The sequence below is a fragment of the Anopheles merus genome, chromosome 2R (assembly GCF_017562075.2).
Source record: "Anopheles merus strain MAF chromosome 2R, AmerM5.1, whole genome shotgun sequence".
NCBI lineage: Eukaryota > Metazoa > Arthropoda > Insecta > Diptera > Culicidae > Anopheles > Anopheles merus.
In genome coordinates, this window is record NC_054082.1 from 15,834,972 (window position 1) to 15,850,236 (window position 15,265).

Sequence of the window (15,265 nt, forward strand, 5' to 3'; positions counted from 1 at the left end):
CATACGCATCCTAAAACTACTGCTGAAGTCACATCGTCCGTTGTTGGAATTGAATCTCACACCGATACCATTCCAGGGACTTATTCACACTTGCCCGGGAGCTGATCCCCAACACATACCGATCCTTAAACTGATCCCGATCTCACACTCATCCTGGAAATGATTGTGAATCCTGACTGCTTCTGGAAGTTAACCTCTATCCTCCCTCAGACGTTCCAATCAGCAGTAGAATTCGGTTTTCTCAACACTGCTTGGAAGGACTAATGGATGTTGCTGTGGACGGTGGAATTGTTAGATGCCGCAATATATCCTTACTTTTAGTGGACACTATTCTAGACATTCTTCCAGAAAGTACATAACAAACAAAAAGTAACTATTGCCATACACATTTGATTAGATGTGTAATTTTATTTGCCTACCCGGCTAGTGTGGAACATTGATTAGGTTAGTTTTGCTATTATCAATAACATCGGATGCAGATGAGGTGGTGGTGGTGTGTGTGTTTGTGTGTGTGTGGCTCATGCATCTATTTTTAAGTATTCACACACCCGCGACAGTGCCTGGTCGCTACCAGCCGCTCTGTACGATAGGGTTTCGCAGAAGCTACTCAGCTCGACCGTGCTGCAACCGGTGCACTCCTCGTACGTGTAGCACTTCTTCGAACAGCTGTAGCTCTGATCGGCACAATCACCACAATCCATGGCAGCTGCATCGAAGAGAGAGAGAGAGAGATAGAGAGAAAGAAAAAGTATAAGTTACATGCAAACTCCCATTTTCCAGCTTCCGACCATTACCTTCTTCATCTTCCGCGTCCTCCTCCTCGTAGCCGTATCCTTCCTCCTCCTGTTCTGGCGGTGCCATTACGATGAACGTCTCGTTGTGCGACAAATGCACCCTTGCGGTCAGCTGCACGGTCGTGCTTTCGCTTTCACAGAAGCTGGACGCAATGTTGCGATAGTGCGTCTGCTCGCACGACCACTGTTCCTCCTCGTCCTGCACGCAAACCCGCGGCCCAATCACGGTGCAGCGCTTCACACGCGCCACGCTCGCATCGGTCGCTTCGGCCTCGACCGCGACGCTCGACGCCGGCCCGGACTCCCTCATCTCGTAGTCCGAGCCCGGCGGCACGTACGTGTCCCCGCTCGAGTAGCTCGGGAAGTCATCGAAGCTTCCTCCAGCGACGCTCGACGCCGAGCCGGGCTCCCTCGTGTCCTCCCGTGCACTGCCGCCCGAGTAGCTCGGGAAGTCCTCGAAGCCGCCTCCAGCCTGCTCCCCGGTGAAGTAGTCATCGAAGTTGCTGCTGTGACTTGGCCCTGCCGACTCAAAGTCGGTAGTGTAGTTGCCCGGAACCACCCCGGAACCGACCGAGACGTACGACGGGTAGGACGCTTGCTGGATGATGGTCGGCGCGCTGGACAGGATGCTGCCAGCGCTGCCGATGATGCTGCTGCTGCCGACACTGACGCTCGGCGTGTACGGTACGGCCGGCGCCGAGGTCGTGCAGGTGCGCTGCGCGTAGAGCGTCCGCACGCACGACGAACCCTGCAGCATGTAGCCCGCCGAACAGGTCGCCTTCGAGCTGGTCACCTTCGTCACGCACATACCGTCCCGCAGCACAGCGCCATTGCGACACTGGGCCGCCAGCTTGACCAGCTTCGTGCAGGTGCCGTGCGCGTACCGGTACCCCTCCGGGCACTGGGGCCGATCGATGACGCAGTAGTTCTGCTGCAGGCTCGCGCCGGACGGACAGGTCGGTTCCCTCGTTTCGCGCCGCACACAGCCCTCCCGGCGCAGCTCGTACTCGGGCGGACAGTTCGGTCCGGGCGCCACGCACCGCCCATCCATCATCGAACCTCTCGCGCACGTCAGCTTCACCACGCGCTGCTTCACGCACTGGCCGCCGCGCAGCTGGTAGCCCGGCGCGCACGTGGCACTGCGCACGCACCGCCCCTCGGTGATGACCGTGCCGGGCGGGCACTCGGGCGACCCGTAGCTCGTGCGGACGCACTCACCCCGCACCATGCTGTAGTCCGGCTCGCAGGCCGGCCCGTCGCCGATGCACAGATTGTCCCGCAGCATGCTGCCGTGCGGACAGCGGACCGTTTCGCGCACCTCGCGCACACACTCGCGCCCCTTCAGCTCGAACCCGGCCGGGCAGAGCAGCCGCTGGGTGACGCACCGGTTGCCCACGATCTGGAACTCGTACGGGCAGTTGATCGGGCGCCGGTCCAGCATCGTGCACTGGCCGGCCGAGAACGTGTAGCCCGTCTCGCACTGCGGGGGCCGCACCAGCACGCACACCCCACTGCTTAGCCGCGTGCCGGGCGGACAGATCGGGCTCCGGTACTCCACCTTCACGCACCGGTCGCCCACGTAGTCGTAGCCGTGCTCGCAGCTCGGTATGCCCACCACGCACATGTCGCGCACGAGCCGGGCCGCCATCGGGCACGAAACCGTGCGCTGCTCCGTCCGCACGCACATGTTGCCCTCGAGGCGGAAGCCGCCCGAGCAGCTGAAGTGCGCAATGCACTCCCCGTCCGTGTACACGAACCCGGGCGGGCAGGTGATGGCCGTATGCTCCTCGCGCTGGCACGTCCCACGGTGCAGGTAGTAGCCGGGCGGGCAGCTGAGCGTGCCGACGCAGAACCCGTTGCGCTTGGTGCTGCCGGGCGGGCAGGTGGCCGGCCGCTCGGTCAGCGTCACGCACGCGCCCTCCAGGTTGCGGTAGCCGGGCGGGCAGGTAGGCCGCGTGTGGATGCACCGGTCGCCCGCCTGCTGGTAGCCGTCCCGGCACACGGCCGGCCGCGTCTGCAGCCGCACGCACCGGTCCCCTTGCAGGAAGCTGCCCACCGCGCACGTCATCGTGTGGTAGACGATGCACTGCCCGCCGTCCATCGCGTAGCCGGGCGGGCACTCCATCGCGAGGAGCGACCGGCGCGAGCAGACGCCATTCTGCATGGTGAAGCCGGCCGGGCAGGCCGCCGCCTGGACCGAGGCCGTCATTTGCGTCTGGGTTTGGGTCTGGGCCGCCGCCGCCGCCGCACACCCGGTAGCGCACGGGATGCCGCACGCGCCCGTCATGCACGGGTTGGCGCACAGGCCGTACGCGCACGGGCTCGGGGCCGGGGCCGGGCTGGCGACGGTCGTGATGGTCGTGCCGTGGCACTGGCCCGCCGAGTACTGGTAGCCGGCCGGGCAGCTCGGGTAGGCCGTCTCCTGCGTCTCGCACGCCCCGTTCACTGGCACCGTGCCGACGCGGCACTGGGCCGCGACGCTGCTCTGGCACCGGCTCCCCCTGAGCGTCGTGCCGGGCGGACAGACCGGCGCCGTCGTCATGCGCATCACGCACTGGCCCCCCTGCAGCGTGTACCCGTCCATGCAGATCATGTCGCGCGTAACGCACCGCTCGCCCTCCAGCGCGGTGCCGGCCGGGCAGGTCATGGTCGTGCGCGACATGCGCACGCACATCGCCTCCTTCGCGTTGTAGTTGTAGCCGTACTCGCACTGCACCTGCGCCAGGCAGCGCTCGCGCACGTACACAAACCCGGCCTCGCAGCTCGGCGACACCTGCTCGCCCCGCACACACTCCCCGTCGCGGCGCGTTGCCCCGGCCGGGCAGTCGTCCACGCGCAGCACACACTTCCCGCTGCGGTACTGCGCGCCGGCCGGGCAGCGTGGCTCCTCCCGATGGTGCTGCACGCAGACGCCATCGCGCAGCGCGAATCCGGTCTCGCAGCGCGGCTCCCCCACCACGCACTGGTCGTCGCGCATCACGCTGCCCGGTGGGCAGGTCCGGCGGGCGGTCAGCTCCCGCACGCACTCACCATTGCGCAGCGTGAAGCCCGTCTCGCAGCTGACCGACGCGGAGACGCACTCGCCCGCCTGCATGCGCATCTCGCGCGGGCAGGTGGCGGGCCGCTGGCTGTACCGGACGCACTGCATGTACTCGAGCTTGTAGTCGCGGGGGCACACGTCCTGCTCGGACTCGCACACGTCCCCCACCAGCCGGGCGCCGGACGGGCAGGTCGCGGGGCGGTTCTCCTTCTTCACGCACACGCCACCGGGGCGGGCCTGGAAGCCGGGCGGACAGTTCAGCTCCTGCACCACGCACACGCCGTTCTGGGGCCGCGTGCCCGGCGGGCAGCGGGGCGTCGTGCGCCGCTCCAGCACACACTGGCCCCCGGACAGCCGGTACTCGGGCGGACATTCCGGGCTGGACACGACGCACAGCCCGCCCTGGAGCGAGCCGCCCTCCTCGCAGCTGATCGGGACCTGTTCGCGCTGGACGCAGATGCCGCCCTCCTGCCGGTAGCCGGCCGGACACTGGGGCGTACTGTACAGGCAGACGCCGCCGACGAGCCGCGTGTCGGGCGGGCAGCTGGCCGGCGCACTCATGTTCCGCACGCACCGCCCGTACTCGTCGATCGCGTACGGGTAGCGGCATTCGGCCGGCACGACGCACACGTCGTCGCGGCGCATTCCCCGCGCACAGCGTGCCTCCTGGTTGCTGTGCTGGATGCACTCCTCGTAGTTCAGCTCGTACCCGGCCGGGCAGGTCAGGGCCTCCAGCTGGCTGCCTTCCTCCGTCTGCATGTCGACCTGCTTCGTCTCGTACTTGACGCACTGTTCGCCCACCTGCGTGTAGCCGGACTCGCACGTACACGTCACGACCGGGGGCGGTGGTGGCGGTGGCGCAGGTTGCACCACTGTCGGCGGCGGCTGATGGATAATGACAGGCGGTGGCACCGCCACCTGTCCGCAGGTTGCCGTAGCGCAAGGGGCCTGCAGATGGCACTGGCCGTTGAGGAGCGTGTAGCCGGCCTGGCAGGTCGCTTGGCCGACGCACGTGTTGCCGACGAGATTGTAGCCCGCGCCGCAGTACGATACGCGCTGCACGCACTGCCCATTCTGTAGCTGGGTGCCGGCGGGACAGTTCACGGTGGAGCCGACACCGGCCCCAGTCATGATGCCGCCGATCGGCATTATGCCACCGGGTTGCAGCACGCCGCCGGTGGGCAGCAGGCCGCCACCACCGTACGGGTACATGATCTGGCGGTTCGTTCGCGTTCGATTTCCAACCGTCCATGTTTGATTCGTAACCGTGACGTTCCCGACAGCCGGAACGGTACTGTTTGTGGCCGCGCTAGCGACGAACGCTGCGTCAAGCAGCCCGGCTAGCAGCAGGCAGCATATTACACTCTGCAAGGAAGGAGCAAAGAACGTCGAGAAGAGTGGTCGGTGAGCGAACATACTGTTTTCGTCATTATCAGTGTATTTCGACAGCGGAATAGCCACACATCGGGAATCGACTGATAATGCAATGGAAATCTGAGTGAGATTGAGCGTTGCAAATTATTCGACAAGAAAAAACTAGAAAACCGATGATAGACTAAACAGTTGCTGTCAAAATGTTTGCCCTCAATGGTTAGAAACAATTTAGCTAAACCTATTTTTGTGTGGGAACACTTGTATTAAAGATGACAATTTTGCAAGGTTGTCTGTGAAAAATCGCTTCGAAAATAGTTCCTTCTGACGACTTTACACAAATCGTTCACAAGATATTCCAAGCTCCAGTATGAAAAGTTTCATATTTATATTTGAAAGCCTTCAGTTACAATTATGTTATGTTGCATGAGATAATTTAAATTTGAATCATTGTAACCGGAACATGAAAAAAAAATGATTTTCAGTTATCTAAAGCATGCGCAGACATTACGAATTCTGTGGCAAGTTAAACGAAACCGAAATTCCCGCCTAATAGTTATCAATGTTATACATTTTGAACATCTTCGGCGTTGAAATATTTCAATATTTGCACTCAAATGTCTCTATAAAAATGGTAGAATAATGATGAAATCATTTGCTTCGACTAGCTATCTTGTGGATTCGTTAGGGAGTTTGAATAATCCTCCTTCGATACATCAAACATCATATTTCAGCTAGTTTATTAGTAGATACAGTAACACTGGTGAAGGTAAATCTTCAAGGAATCTAAAGCTTAGAAAGCTTTCTAAGATATCAAGTATCAGGAGCATCCAAAATATCAATGAGTAGAAATTTGACCTCATTTCACCACTAAATAAAACATTTCTGTGTACTACGAAATTCAGCTGAGAGAGTCTAGGTAACGAAGTCATAGATGAAACATTGAAAAATATGCCCACGGGTTTCAAAACCGTGACGGAATACATCAGTAAGACAATATTCATCTTCAAGTGACTACATCACAGCGAGATTTCACTGTATAACAAAAACTCTCATTTTCACTTTCCCGGTACCTGTCTAGTGATTAGACCTCCTTCGTTGCGACCTCTTCTTATTTCACACGATCTACTTCATTTCTACAGTAACAATGTACGTCGTGATCATTTACTGGCACTTCCAATTAATAGACCACCGATACGAACTTATTAGAGCGATTTATCTCATTTCAACGAGTGAAAGGATTCAATGAACTCCACTTGTTTCGCGGCACTTATCCCATCATTCTAGCATGAACTCATTCCGAATCTGCTTCACAATTGTATTTGTTATAATTGTTGCACTTTAGCTCAAACGGAAAAGGATGAAACTCTATAATCGATTCCAAATATGCTTGGACACACTGTAAGCACGTTAGGCTTTAGAGACCGTAGAGAAATAGTACAGACTTATATGTTATGTTATGTTAACCACTTTGCACAGTTGCCCCCCAGCACCGGATTACCTTTGTTTCACGTAATTCCATCGCGATACACTCGTAACTTCACGCCAATCCCATCGAGCCCGGCGATACTCGCCGTCCGGCAATCGGATTAACACTGGATGTGTGGTGTGGCCTTGCTGTTGATTTAAATATTATTCTACCATCCGCCCAATTCTCTCACCTCGAAGGTCAACCCCAGATTGTAGGAAGAAGTTTGTGCTCCCCAATCGCGTCAGCATTTTCAGCTAAATTCTTCCCACATGGGAGTTCATTGCAACAATTTGACAACTTCTTATCAGTGAGGTAACCGCGAGTGGCACCCTGCTCCCTCTAGAACATCGAGAGGATGGGGTCTTTTTTTTGTGTGTGTACGCCAACAATGTTGGCCTAACCTCTCCATTCATGTTTGGGCACTGTTATAATCAATTTCGGTGGAATTCTAATTCCAGCACCGGCCCGTATATTTAATTCGTAGAATCAACCAGGAGCGCCAAAAAATTGTTTTGCATGTTCTATGCTCTAAGCCGAAACTCGGAATGTGAAGGTTAACCCAAAGAGGTTATCAACCACGGTGGGTCGTTAGCTGGAATCCGGGAAATGATATTTTCAGTTCCAACTTAGACTGACATTCGGGCAGACGTTTAAGCCATAGGAGGGGAATGTTTCGCGGATCCTGTACACTGTGGTGCTTTGCCACCGCGCTGGCCCTGCTCCCGTTAGCCTTCCCGGCCGAAACTGTGCCGAAGAGTGTATCAATTCCGCCTATCTGCCTAAACGGAGCGAAGGTGGCGGGCAAGTGTGTGTGCAATCCCGGCTACAGTGAGTACAAAGGCAACTGTTTCCTTACCCAGGTAGCAGCCGGCTGCCCGGCGGGATCCGTTCTGTGGAATGGAGGTTGCCACCCACAGGTCTTGCCCCCGATACTGGAGGTCGTTCCAGCGAAGGAAAGCTTCATAGTTGTGCCACCGTTGCATATCAAGCTCCCGGTGCCGGATCCGCTCGATCCGAACAATGTGGAGGAAGAGCAGGCGGAGGATGAGGATGATGACGATGACGCGGAACAGGTCGGTATGGTTCCGACGCGCGATCACCATCTCACCGTAAGCTACGAGAAGATCGTTAACAACCATAATGTGATCAATAACGAAACCACATTCAACACGAACACGGTCAACAACGTCATAGTGCAGATCATGCGCCGGAAAGCGAACGGAGCTTTGCGACTGGTCGTGATAAGAAACAACGAAACCACCGTGCACGAGGAAGGCCCAAACGAGACCAAGCCGCCGAGTAAAACGGACACTCCACCGGCGGACGACAGCACGGACGAACCTGCGACAACGAAAGCACCGGACTCGGATCCTCCCTGCTGCATGATCGTGTCGCCAAGGGTGTGCCGTAAGCAGGAGGACGAGTGGGTTTGCTTCCATCGGAAGCAGTACGTGTGTGCCCGGGTTTGCACGGCAAAGGTGATGTACCTGCGACCGAGGAAGCCTCGCTATCAGCATCCATGGTTGATTATGCCACCGATGACGAACTACCCGGCATACACCCCTCACTGTCATATGGGACAGTGCCCAAGGCCAGGTATAAGCTAGCGGCTGCGTTGAGGAGAGTTGTCCTGCGGTGTAAGCCTTGTACTGTCTATCGTTTCAGATTGTTCTGGCTGCCTCCGGGGAAGAAGCCGATGCCACCCGATGTGCTACACGTACGACTGTGCGAAGAATGCGAGCTGTCACTTTGTCGATCAGGACGCGTTCTGCAAGGATTCCCCTGGACAGGTGTGCGTGATGACCGAGGAGAAAATTATAGACCTGCTGGAGCAACCGAGAGCAAATCGCACTTTAGTTGGGTGAGACCCCAACCTTACATTCTACCTTTTAAATAATATTTCGTTAAAGATATGCTACCACCCAAATAAGCTAGCACGTACAAGAAGTAGGTTAAACTATGGACGCACAATAAACTGGTCGAGCTTCTTCTCGCGTGCGTGACTTTTATTTGCATTTTACTTCCTATTTTGAACAACATTCCTTGCAGGCTTTACGCTCACTACACTACGCAGGAGGCGTTTAAAGATTTTCCTCCTCGTCGTACTCCTCCACGAAGTACACCTCATTGTTCATGGCACCAGCACCCGAACCGTCCTCCTCGTCCTGGTCCTCGTCCTCGTCCTCACCGGGCCCACTGGCAGGCAGCTTGTTCGTTTCTTCTCCTTTCTTCTCCTGCCACTTCTGCCCATACTGTGGATGGGTAGCCGGTGCGGCCATGTAAGGATTATCCACACCCTGCGTACAGTTCTTAACCGTAATGGTTGAACCATCCGTGACGACGGCACACTTGGCCGTCGGTACGCCCCAATCGTCCGACGCCTCGTTCGACACCGCGAAATCGTCCCCATCGTAGTAGATCACGTTCGATTGATCCAGGGCGGGATCGAACGTTTCGACCGCCGACGGTGCTGCACCCCAGGCCGGATCAATACGATCATGCCCGTAGCAACCGTAGCCACAGTCGCCGTACCCCTCCGGACAGTTGCCGGCGAGGAAGCAGGGTGCCTGATGGTAGTAGAACGGACGAAGCACCGGACCGCGCCTATACCGTGGACCAACGTCAAACGCATCGTCATAGCAGCCGCGGCACTGGTCCTGTACCCGCGCGTGCCCATTGAACGCCTCGTACCCGTGCCCGTAATGGTCGTAGCAGCCCGCACATATCACACTCATGTTGGCCGGCTTGCCGCACACCACGTACGGCCACTCGTCGATGTACACGCAGGTTGGCTTTTCAGGCTGCGGGACGTAAGCGATCTTTTCCTTACATTCGCCCGTGAAGCGGTTGCAGCGCTTGCGCTGCTGAACGTGTATCACGTCGGCCGTACACTGTGGGCCGCAGGTTTGGAACTTGTGATGCTTGCAGCGCACTCCCTGCGTCGACGTGTGGCAACTCTTGGGGCGCACCGCCGTACAGCAGCGCTCCCGTTCCGGGCCGCTGCTACCATCGTCCGGAGCCAGCTCGGTTAGATTCGTGTACACGTGGATGTTGTTCACGTTGGTGTTGTTCAGCGTGGTCGGCATGTGGATGTGGTTGGTGTTGTTCACTATGTTCGTGAGCCGTATAACGGTGGTCACATTGACCGGTACGCGATAGTGCACACTGTTCTCGCCGTCCTCATCGTCTGCTGCACCGCCATCGTCGATCTGGTTCGTGTCGGGACGTACGATCACCGTGCGGTCTAGGCTCTTCAGCACCGGTCGCTGGAGAACGGGCAGCGGTTTGACGGGCACGAACGCCACGAATGGTTTCGCCGTTTGAATCACGGGCTCCACGACAACCGGTGGACAGGGTAGCGTCTGTCGCTTCTGGCGAGCTGCCTTTAGCTCTTCGACGCAGTCACGATACGCTTCATATTCGGTTTGTTCACACACGGTGTCCTCCAGGGTTGAGGTTTCGCACGGTGTGGGTGCAGCGTGCAAGCAGTTTGCCAGACACGCCAACACTGCCACTATTGCTATAAGATTCATCTGCAATGAAAGGGAACAACAAACACGGAACATCAAGTTGACGAGACAGGGAAAGAGTGTCAGTTTTCTTTGCCGCCTATTAGTTTGAGCTCAATTTTTCAATCACAATTAATCATTCAGTCTCGTGCGATCAATTACGCCATCATGATTGCCGATTACCGGCAGTCAATACATCATATGGCTATGACACACGCGTCTATTCACCGGTCAAAAATGTCACCTTACTGATATCACTACCGACGGTCTTTCGCACTTTCTTATCTTTCTAAGCAAACGGGCGTCTGCAGCGGACGGTGATGCCCAACTTTTGCTGGACAGGTGGAACTAAAAAGCTCTCTGAGCTAATAGGACACCTCCTGAATAGACTGGATCTGTTTGTCTGTTGAGCCATTGTGAGATGATGTATCTGGAAACGTGTAGAGCAGCTACAATTGTAACAGCCCTACCTACCTTTGAGAAGTTTAGCAACAGGTGACCAACATAGGAGCCAACCTGCGGTGGACCTACGAGATGATACACGTCTGGTGGAGAACTGACTTCTACTTCAATAACGGGTCACAGCTCCGTGCTGGTTAGATTGTTGTTATCGGTTTTCGGCTTGGCAGGGAGGACGAGGGGCAGACTTATACTGGAAGATATCGTTTCTTTATCTTGCGAGCTAGCTGATACGTGTACAGCAGCAAAATTTGGCAAATTTTCCGCATGGCTTCGGTGTCAGTCCTTCTTATGCTTTAGCCCAGCACATGTTCAGCAGAATGTGATACTTTAAGAATAGATTTTTGTTTTGTTTCGCTTTTTTTTCTGCCAAAGAGTTCCAACGTCAGTCAACGACGAATTGATTGTTCAGAGATATTTTTTCAGTAATTGTCACATGGATCCCTTGCTATCAGTATAGTGTTTTGCTTGTGTGTAGTTGCGCTTGTCAAGGTTAAGTTCCAGTTCGGCGGATTACGTCCACTACTTATTTAGGATAAGCCACTGCGAACCACTGCGTTTTAGGATACTGCGTTGGCTTAAGCTTAAGCCGTTTATCGGTGAAAAAATGTCAGAATAAAAAAAAGATATCAAACGCATGATGTCGCCAAACCATCATCGAAAGACTTTATTCAACGTCTTTCTAACGGTACGCAGCAGATAAATTTAAACCTTCTCCGAGCGACAATCAGCAGTTGTAGCAAACTTCTGGGAACGGTACTTCGTCGATGACCGCTTTCAGCAAGTTTTGAAAGTTCCAATTCCGGAACGAAGCTATCATGTAATCGCGAAAATCGAAGTTTGTCATTATCTGCAAGAACAGAAAGATTGCACAAGCAGTATGAGTACAGCTTAAAAATGAAGACTAATACTAAGCCATTCTTACCGCACGTGAAATTAGCTGCACGTACTTGTTGTTTGGATAGCCCACCGTGACGATCTTGTTCGAATTGTCTATCGACATGAACTGGAGCGAGCCGGACGGTTCGGTGGAATTGAACGGTTTCGTCACCTTTAGCGGGAAATCGAACTGATTGTACGTGACGTACAGTGTGCCCGTCCCGTTGTACTCCTCCAGATTGGCGGCAAAGTCCAGCACTACGCCAATGCCGTGCCACTTCAGTGCTCCTTGCACGGTTACCTCCGTGTTGAGAAAGATTTCCGAAAACTTCTGTGCGTCGAACTCGATCGAATCGATCTTGGCGAGAAAGGCCGAATGAAACGATACATTGCCAGTAATGGAAAGGCCTTTGTCGGTTAGTCTGTGGAGTAATGAGAGAAGGCAAAATGTCTGCAGAATCCGAACAGATTTTTTTTTTGTGTAAACAGCGCCATCTAATCAACCTTGATAGTGTTAACAGCCACCGTAATGGAAGTAGTTTTACGATACACTAATTAGTGTTATCACCCCAATAGCAGCTACCAATAGTGATAAACATGAACTGATTCAACGTCTAACCTTGCTCTGTCATCACTATTAGTGTGCGTTTGGCAAGCCGTTACTACCCCTGGTACACTTACTGTATAGGAGCTACGTAGTCCGCAATTGGCAGCGAGTTTCCAGAAATGTATCTCCCTTCCAAGATTTCCACCACGCGTTTTGCAACTCGTTCCAGGTACGGACGGGCACCAATCACTATCATAGCATAGAAAGCAGTAAATTCGAACGGTCGATAAGATACATTTTTAAACAGCTTACCAACTACGGCACTGTGCACGGGAGCTGGCCAAACGAGAAGCGCTCCTATCACGGCGAGACAGGTACAGTATCGTAGAAACACTTTACATTTTAACTCCATCTTACCGTTCCGTAGTCGTAAAAGGCAGAGTAACCTAAACCCTGGGGGAAATAAATTGATTGTTGAAGTGGATTAAACAGTGCAGATTTTGGGTGATACTCCGCTTTGGCCAAAGTCGCGTTATCTTATCAACGGTCGATTTTTAAAATAGCACACCAATACCAATACTAATAATACGGATTATTCCTTTGTGTACACAACGTGCACGTTTATGTGTGTGTGTGTGCGTGTTTGAGTATGAGTGTGTGATTGTGGCGACTCTCTTCACATTTGCTCTCATCGCTCACAAAGCAGGCGGTGTGTTTTTGTGGTTGTTGGCATACTTCGGTCGTTGTTGGTGGCGTTTGCAGCGACTCGTTACCATGGACGAATGGGATCTGTTTGGAACAACACCGTGTGATTGGGAGTTTGGTGATGGTGCAGAATTTGCCAGCAACTTTCAGGATGAACAATACTCATCACAAGCTAGTGTACTGTTTGACGAATTCGGTATCGACAGTCGAAGTTGTTCCGACGCACTGGATTACATCGGTTGGCAGCTTTACTTTCCGAACAAAGGTAAGTGAACTGTAAGCGGTTTAATGGAAGTCTCTCATACTATTCACTCCGTCCTAGATGTACAAACCTGCCGAACAACAAACAAACACATTCGCTGCTTGGAGAAACACTACCACGATTATCGGTGTGAATATTCACCATTAGAAGCGGAAAGTTCCGGCAGCTTTGAATTCAAGCTTACTCTTGCCCGCACTGATCTTTGCCTTAAAGATGCATGGCCAACTTTGGAAGCTGATATTGAAGCATTCCCTGAGCACACTATAGCCTGTATGGGGTTTGCCATGTATCGTACCGTTGCAGCAACCCACCAAGCTGATCCCTTTTCACCCGAAACATTCGAAATACCGAAGATCACTGCACGGTTGCATCTATTTGGCCCCGAACAATCGGTCAGTACAATTGACGCTAGCTACACAGACAAATTGGTAACGATTGGTGGGACGGTCGTACATGTTAGTGAACCGATTGTTGCCAGCACCTTGAGGGCGTACAAATGCAGATACTGCCACGAAACGATCGTTTTAGAGCGGCACCATAACCCTCACACTACGCGCCAGTGGACCTGTGAGCAATGCAGCGCTGGCGGAGGAATTGAGTATTGTAGTGCGTCCGTGTTGAATTGGGATGAAGCACATCAACTCATTATCGTTCAAGATGCTGTAGCATCTATTGCTCAAACCATTGAAGTGAAGGTGCCTTGCGCGCTGGTAGATGGTTTGCAAGCAGGAGATAATGTCACCATAACTGGTGTGTTGAAAATCGATTCGAGCAAGTTCGTTGCAGCAATCTGCATAAGAAAGGATCTCGACAATGGTAGGATTGAAAGGAATGTAAATTCCACGGACGAAGAAGTGATCAATGCAATTCGATCTGAAGCGTTCCTATTTAAGCTGCTGGTACAATCACTCTGCCCAGCAGTTGCTGGATTGGAAACGGTCAAAGCTGGTTTACTGCTTGCGTTATTCAGTACTACAGGCGATGTGCACGTCCTGCTGGCTGACATAGATAGCGGTAAATCGCAACAGCTACTGGAAAGCTGTATGGCAGCATCACCGAAAGGATTTGTGGAAAACGATCCATACCGAGATGAGGTTCGTCTGCAGTATTTGATGGCTAAATCACCAACACTACCCGGGCAGGGAGTTTGTTGTATCGAACGAATCGATAAAATGGATAAGCTAGAAATGTTGGAAAAGATGCTAACCGACACACCACCTCAGACTACCTTGCTGGCAACCGTAATGCCCAACAGGGGCGTACTTGATACCAGGAAACCGTTCTTGGATAATTTCATGCTACCAAGGAATTTGATGGAAAAGTTTGCGTTGGTATTTCTAATGGAAGATGTAATCATTCCGCCAGAGGAACTCGTTTGCTCCGACGGTGTTCGGTTGCACCCCGAAACTCCTTGCGCAAGCAAATGCAGCGTTGAAATACCATTAGTACGACAGCTTAGGCTAAAGCCTGAAGAACATTGCGATCGTTTGCCGATCGAACTGTTGCGGAAGTACATAGGTGGGCCAGTTTGAACTTGGTTTTATGCATGTTCATCAAATCCTTATGTATGTTTCTCCCTTTTTGTAGATTACTCACGTTCGCACTGTAATCCCGAATTTACCGAGGAGTCAATGGCAGTGCTGGAGCGCTTCTTCTCCGAAATGTATTCCATGCCCCACCGGTTAAACATAACGAATGGGATGAAAATGGCTCAAATCAAGAGCATGGCTCTCGCCAGGGCCAGGATGGATCTTTCAGCGCATATTACAACAGAGCATGTGATGGAAACCATCAGGATTGTAAGTCGCAGCTGGTACGATAGGTACGATACGAACGATCGTGCCCCGACGGTGCAATTGTCCGCTAAAAAGGGAGGAGTGAAGGCAGCCAGTATTCGTCAGTTTTTGGAAGTGTTAAGAGCCCGATCGGTGGAGCGCAAAACAAAATCATTTAGCCTGAAAGAGCTTCGCGCAATAATTGAAGAACAGGGAATGCCGGGCTTTGAAGATGAAATTATCGAAAAGCTTAACATTCAGGGTTATTTGTTGAAGAAAAGTGCAGGATGCTACCGATTGCTCGTTTGAAGATGGTTGATTCGAAGTTTCTAATTTTATAGAAATTTAGTTAAACTTACCTGACAATCTCACAACACAATAACCCGAATAAAGAACTTTTTTTGTTATGAACTCTAAACTTCAACGGTCACAATGTTGCAATTCAAATTCAGC

The 15,265-nt window shown here is 53.3% G+C and overlaps 5 protein-coding genes across 6 annotated transcripts; 2 read left to right on the forward strand and 3 right to left on the reverse strand.

Moving 5' to 3' along the window:
* Nucleotides 1-370: 370 nt before the first annotated feature.
* Nucleotides 371-6,820, reverse strand: LOC121589336 (zonadhesin-like). Its single transcript, XM_041908159.1, has 3 exons — nucleotides 6,707-6,820; nucleotides 795-5,199; nucleotides 371-706 (listed from the first exon to the last, which is right to left on the reverse strand). The coding sequence occupies exons 1-3, from the start codon at nucleotides 6,725-6,727 to the stop codon at nucleotides 519-521; spliced, it is 4,614 nt and encodes a 1,537-aa protein (XP_041764093.1). The 5' UTR covers nucleotides 6,728-6,820; the 3' UTR covers nucleotides 371-518.
* A 315-nt stretch (nucleotides 6,821-7,135) lies between these two features.
* LOC121589342 lies at nucleotides 7,136-8,685 on the forward strand. Its single transcript, XM_041908172.1, has 2 exons — nucleotides 7,136-8,272; nucleotides 8,342-8,685. The coding sequence occupies exons 1-2, from the start codon at nucleotides 7,345-7,347 to the stop codon at nucleotides 8,539-8,541; spliced, it is 1,128 nt and encodes a 375-aa protein (XP_041764106.1). The 5' UTR covers nucleotides 7,136-7,344; the 3' UTR covers nucleotides 8,542-8,685.
* LOC121589341 lies at nucleotides 8,625-10,820 on the reverse strand. Its single transcript, XM_041908170.1, has 2 exons — nucleotides 10,660-10,820; nucleotides 8,625-10,209 (listed from the first exon to the last, which is right to left on the reverse strand). The coding sequence occupies exon 2, from the start codon at nucleotides 10,207-10,209 to the stop codon at nucleotides 8,758-8,760; it is 1,452 nt and encodes a 483-aa protein (XP_041764104.1). The 5' UTR covers nucleotides 10,660-10,820; the 3' UTR covers nucleotides 8,625-8,757.
* Nucleotides 10,821-11,287: 467 nt separating this feature from the next.
* Nucleotides 11,288-12,888, reverse strand: LOC121589343. Of its 2 annotated transcripts, XM_041908173.1 has the most exons (5): nucleotides 12,806-12,888; nucleotides 12,383-12,523; nucleotides 12,205-12,319; nucleotides 11,570-11,945; nucleotides 11,288-11,494 (listed from the first exon to the last, which is right to left on the reverse strand). In XM_041908173.1, the coding sequence occupies exons 2-5, from the start codon at nucleotides 12,480-12,482 to the stop codon at nucleotides 11,372-11,374; spliced, it is 714 nt and encodes a 237-aa protein (XP_041764107.1). In that variant the 5' UTR covers nucleotides 12,483-12,523; nucleotides 12,806-12,888; the 3' UTR covers nucleotides 11,288-11,371. The 2 variants fall into 2 exon arrangements, with proteins under 2 accessions (XP_041764107.1, XP_041764108.1); XM_041908174.1 differs by lacking the exon at nucleotides 12,806-12,888 and having other exon boundaries at nucleotides 11,404-11,494; nucleotides 11,595-11,945; nucleotides 12,383-12,607.
* Nucleotides 12,845-15,230, forward strand: LOC121589339 (DNA helicase MCM8-like). The gene is made up of 3 exons (XM_041908167.1): nucleotides 12,845-13,040; nucleotides 13,098-14,555; nucleotides 14,625-15,230. The coding sequence occupies exons 1-3, from the start codon at nucleotides 12,845-12,847 to the stop codon at nucleotides 15,119-15,121; spliced, it is 2,151 nt and encodes a 716-aa protein (XP_041764101.1). The 3' UTR covers nucleotides 15,122-15,230.
* Nucleotides 15,231-15,265: the final 35 nt, after the last annotated feature.